The sequence below is a fragment of the Berghia stephanieae genome, unplaced genomic scaffold, assembly GCF_034508935.2.
Source record: "Berghia stephanieae isolate SIO BIC M18660-M18661 unplaced genomic scaffold, UCSD_Bste_1.3 scaffold129, whole genome shotgun sequence".
Taxonomy (NCBI): domain Eukaryota; kingdom Metazoa; phylum Mollusca; class Gastropoda; order Nudibranchia; family Aeolidiidae; genus Berghia; species Berghia stephanieae.
In genome coordinates, this window is record NW_027622279.1 from 13,374 (window position 1) to 17,098 (window position 3,725).

At 35.5% G+C, this 3,725-nt stretch overlaps 1 protein-coding gene across 1 annotated transcript; it reads left to right on the forward strand.

Annotated features, from left to right (window-relative positions):
• Positions 1-2,572: 2,572 nt before the first annotated feature.
• LOC144961036 (uncharacterized) lies at positions 2,573-3,447 on the forward strand. The gene is made up of 2 exons (XM_078894375.1): positions 2,573-2,950; positions 3,275-3,447. Exons 1-2 carry the CDS (start codon positions 2,799-2,801, stop codon positions 3,429-3,431), a joined length of 309 nt encoding a protein of 102 aa, XP_078750501.1. The 5' UTR covers positions 2,573-2,798; the 3' UTR covers positions 3,432-3,447.
• Positions 3,448-3,725: the final 278 nt, after the last annotated feature.

Genomic DNA, 3,725 nt, shown 5'->3' on the forward strand with positions numbered 1-3,725 from the left:
TGGGGCGACATGACATCAAACTAGTGAATCCAATTGAGATGATCATATAATATTATTACGTAAAAGACGAACATAGACATTTTAACAATTACTGTGTGCACAGCTGAAGAGACACGGATTCTATAATGGTCCTTTAAAAATAAGTTTGGGAGTTAACATTGTTCCAAACAGCCCATGTTAATTTTTTGCCACAACGAGCGCAGAATTACTGGCAAATCTAAAAATTATATATCCTTATTTCTCCGCAAAAGTTGCGGGTTATCCGATAGTATCATTAATAGTAATTTCCTTTTATCGGAGATTGGCTCTCGACAATGATGTATTGTGAAGTCCCTAGTACTCGAGTAATATGTAATAGGATTAAAATATTCGGATATCAGATTCTGTATGAAATGATAATGTCTGTGAACCTTTGATCATCAACAGAAAACCATTTTGTGTTGAAAGATGCCTGCATTTGAAGTCACCAAGTAAAGTTCAACTTGAATTTTTCAGGAGTACCGAATTTATTCCAGGTTGAAATCGCATTCATCGTTTGACAAGACAACCAGAAGATGGTGTGAAGGATGTAGGCAAAGTGGTTGTCTCTCGGGAAGCCATCAAAGAAAGGGGTTAGCATCTTAAAAAGAGCACGCACTGACAAACATGTGGCGAGAGTTAGAAATTATGTCGAGGAGACACAGAAAAAATCTGTACGTAGACGGTCTCATGAACTGGGCTTGTCAAACAGCTCAACATATCGTATATCGATCTATCAAGCAATCACTCCAGACATTTCCCAGCAGAGAAAGCTCGTGGTTCAAAGGTTTCTTAGAAACATGGGGAAGAACGAATTTTTAAGGACCATTTTGTTCAGCGATGAATCACATTTATATCTAACTGGAAACATCAATTCTCGTAACGTCATCCATTGGTCAATTTAGTGACCAGACGAATTCATCGAACGAGATCGACATGTGCAAAAGGCAACAGCGTGGGTGGCTCTAACTCTAAGCGCTCAGGGCATCATCAAGCCATGTTGGTTTTGTGATGAAAATAGAGAGACACAAACTGTTGCTGCAGATCGCTGTGTCAAAGAAAGTATTGGGGCAATTTTGGCGATCTATGGAACGATTTTGTGGCTTTAAAAAAACGAAAACAGCAATGGTTTATGCATGATGGTGCAGCTCCCCAAACAACAAAGCATTCCTTGACCTGGATCCGAGATAATTTTGGTCATCCTTTCAGAAGTTGTACTGAATTTCATTGGGCCTCTCACAGCCCCAACTTGGATCCTCTGGATTTTTTTTCTTTGGGGTTACTTAAAAGACCAAATGTCAGGTGCAAGATTCCAGAGTCCTCATGAACGGAGACATCGAGTGGAACAACTAGTAAAGGTTATTTACCAGCAGCTTTGTGAGAGAGCCACACATCATTTCATCACGGAAATACGCAAACGTCTGGGACGCAAAGAAGGTAATTTCGAGTACCTCCTTTAATAAATTCACCATATTATACTAGTGGATGTGATTTTTCTGTTGAAACATATGAAATTGTTTTTCCGATGTTCAACAAATTTTGTGATGTATTCGATATCTCCATAAGGACATCCGGTAGATGAGTTGCTTTTTTTTTTTCTTTTCTTTTGGTTTTGTTTGTTTCACCAGACACAGTAACTCTCTGTCCTCCCTTAAAATATTTTTGGATAGAGCACTTCCTTTCAGTTTTTCTGTGAGTGATTTTATTGATTGATATATGATCACATGTGCAGATTATTATTTTAAAAATTTTTTTGGGTTTTTTTTTTTTGTCGTTGTTGGTAAAAGCGCTTTCCAGTACTTTTGGGGAATGGGGCGCTATTATTATTATTATTATTATTATTATTATTATTATTATTATTATTATTATTATTATTATTATTATTATTATTATTATTATTATTATTATTATTAGTTTAATAATGTATTTTCAAATCAAACGTTTTCATTTAATTCTCATAAAGATGACGTCACTCAGATCTTCCTTATTGTTTTTACACAACCGGAGAGGTTATAAGATTTCCCAAAATTGTTTTCCCTCCAATAGATTATAAACGTTAAAGGTCACACATAGTTGGTGATTTTTTTATTTTTGAGAGCAGAAATAGTGAGTGTTTTACTTATTAACCACATCCCATCAATAAGGAATGTCAATAGAAAAAGCGACCAACGCTCGAGATTTTAAGATAGAGACGCGTAATCTAGCCGTCGAGATATCTCTCTGATAATAGTTTGCATTCTAGAAGAATATACGGTAAATAAAGGCATTCGTTAAAAAGTATTTCCTGCACTTACGTTGTCGATCGTGTCTATGATGTCTTTAGTTCAAAGACGAGAAGGTCAAAAGATAGGACAAAAAAGAATATTATCAAAAATAAGTTCTTGCTTAAAGGTCAAAAGATGCAGGGCATAATATAATATGTCACGTAACGAGTTCCGACTAAGAGTGCATTCTATTTAACTCTCAAACGTTCCACAAATAGAAACCCGATCACCGGTGATCGTGACAACGCCCCCTTTTTCATAATCCATTTTGCGGTAAAAAATCGCCAGATTATGTGTTGAAACTATTATTTTATTATAAAAGAATGATTTTCATTTAATAATTCATCACAATTATGTTAAAAATGTAAAAAAATGTTACGAAATAATGAGAGATACGAAAGCTAGGTTGCTAACGACTCCATCCGTTACCTTCGATCCGCCATTTTGTTTCGGGAAATCTTTCTAAAACTCCAACTCACAATTTATCAAATTTATATTATTTAAACTTTTTGCACCATGGCAAATCTCAAAGAGTCTGAAATTTATGACATCCTCTTCAACGTGGATGTAAGTGATGACGAGGATGATGATGAAATTGAGTCCGAATGGTCTCAAGAATTCGACCTGCCGTACTCGCCAAATATGGGATCTGACAGTGAGAACGACGAGTAAGTATTTTTCAGAAATCTTCTCAAAGTAACATCAAACGATCACATAATGCCCATGATATGTATATTTTATTCAACTTTATTATCTATTTCATTAATATAGTACAAAAAGTTTTTTTTTTTTTTGTTTATAATTGTATTTATGAAGTGCTTGAGTTTGACTAGGACGAGTGAAGTGTTGTGTGTTGAAAATGTAAACAAACACGGAGGTCAGAAGACGGTTAGTTCGGCCACTTGAATGAGATATAGAAATGATTTGTATGTCTTGATTTGATGTGTCGACAATTTGTATAATAAAATATTGTTCTTTTTTCTTTCTTCTAGCGAGATTCGTATTCCGTGTGAGGACTGTGGGAATGAAACTGGAAGACATGCACAAGTCCCTACTCCTACTGATGATACTGACACTGCCACTGCCACAACTAGTTCTGCTTGTCAAAGAAAAGGCTGTCATTATTCCCAGACGCCTGTCTGGGGATAATAAAAATTCGTTATCCCCAGACAGGTGTCTGGGGATAACCAATTTTTGTTATCCCCAGACACCTGTCTGAGGATACTATCCCCAGACGCATGTAGCAAGTGGGCAGAAAGATTTTATGCAAAATGCCAAACTAGGCGTGAAAAATACCAAATATTCTGGAAAAAATACTAGTGGTTGTGTCCCAAAACAGTTAATATATCAAGTGATATTTAACACAAGATGAAAGTAAATAGTGATCAAATGTCAAATCCAGCTCTTTTTAAAAAAATATTTTAAAGCAAATGGATCAATTAA

Coding starts and splice junctions, on each gene's coding strand:
- LOC144961036 (XM_078894375.1), top strand. CDS start 2,799: ATGGCAAATCTCAAAGAGTCTGAAATTTATGACATCCTCTTCAACGTG. Junction 2,951..3,274: donor TCTGACAGTGAGAACGACGA/GTAAGTATTTTT, acceptor TCTTTCTTCTAG/CGAGATTCGTATTCCGTGTG.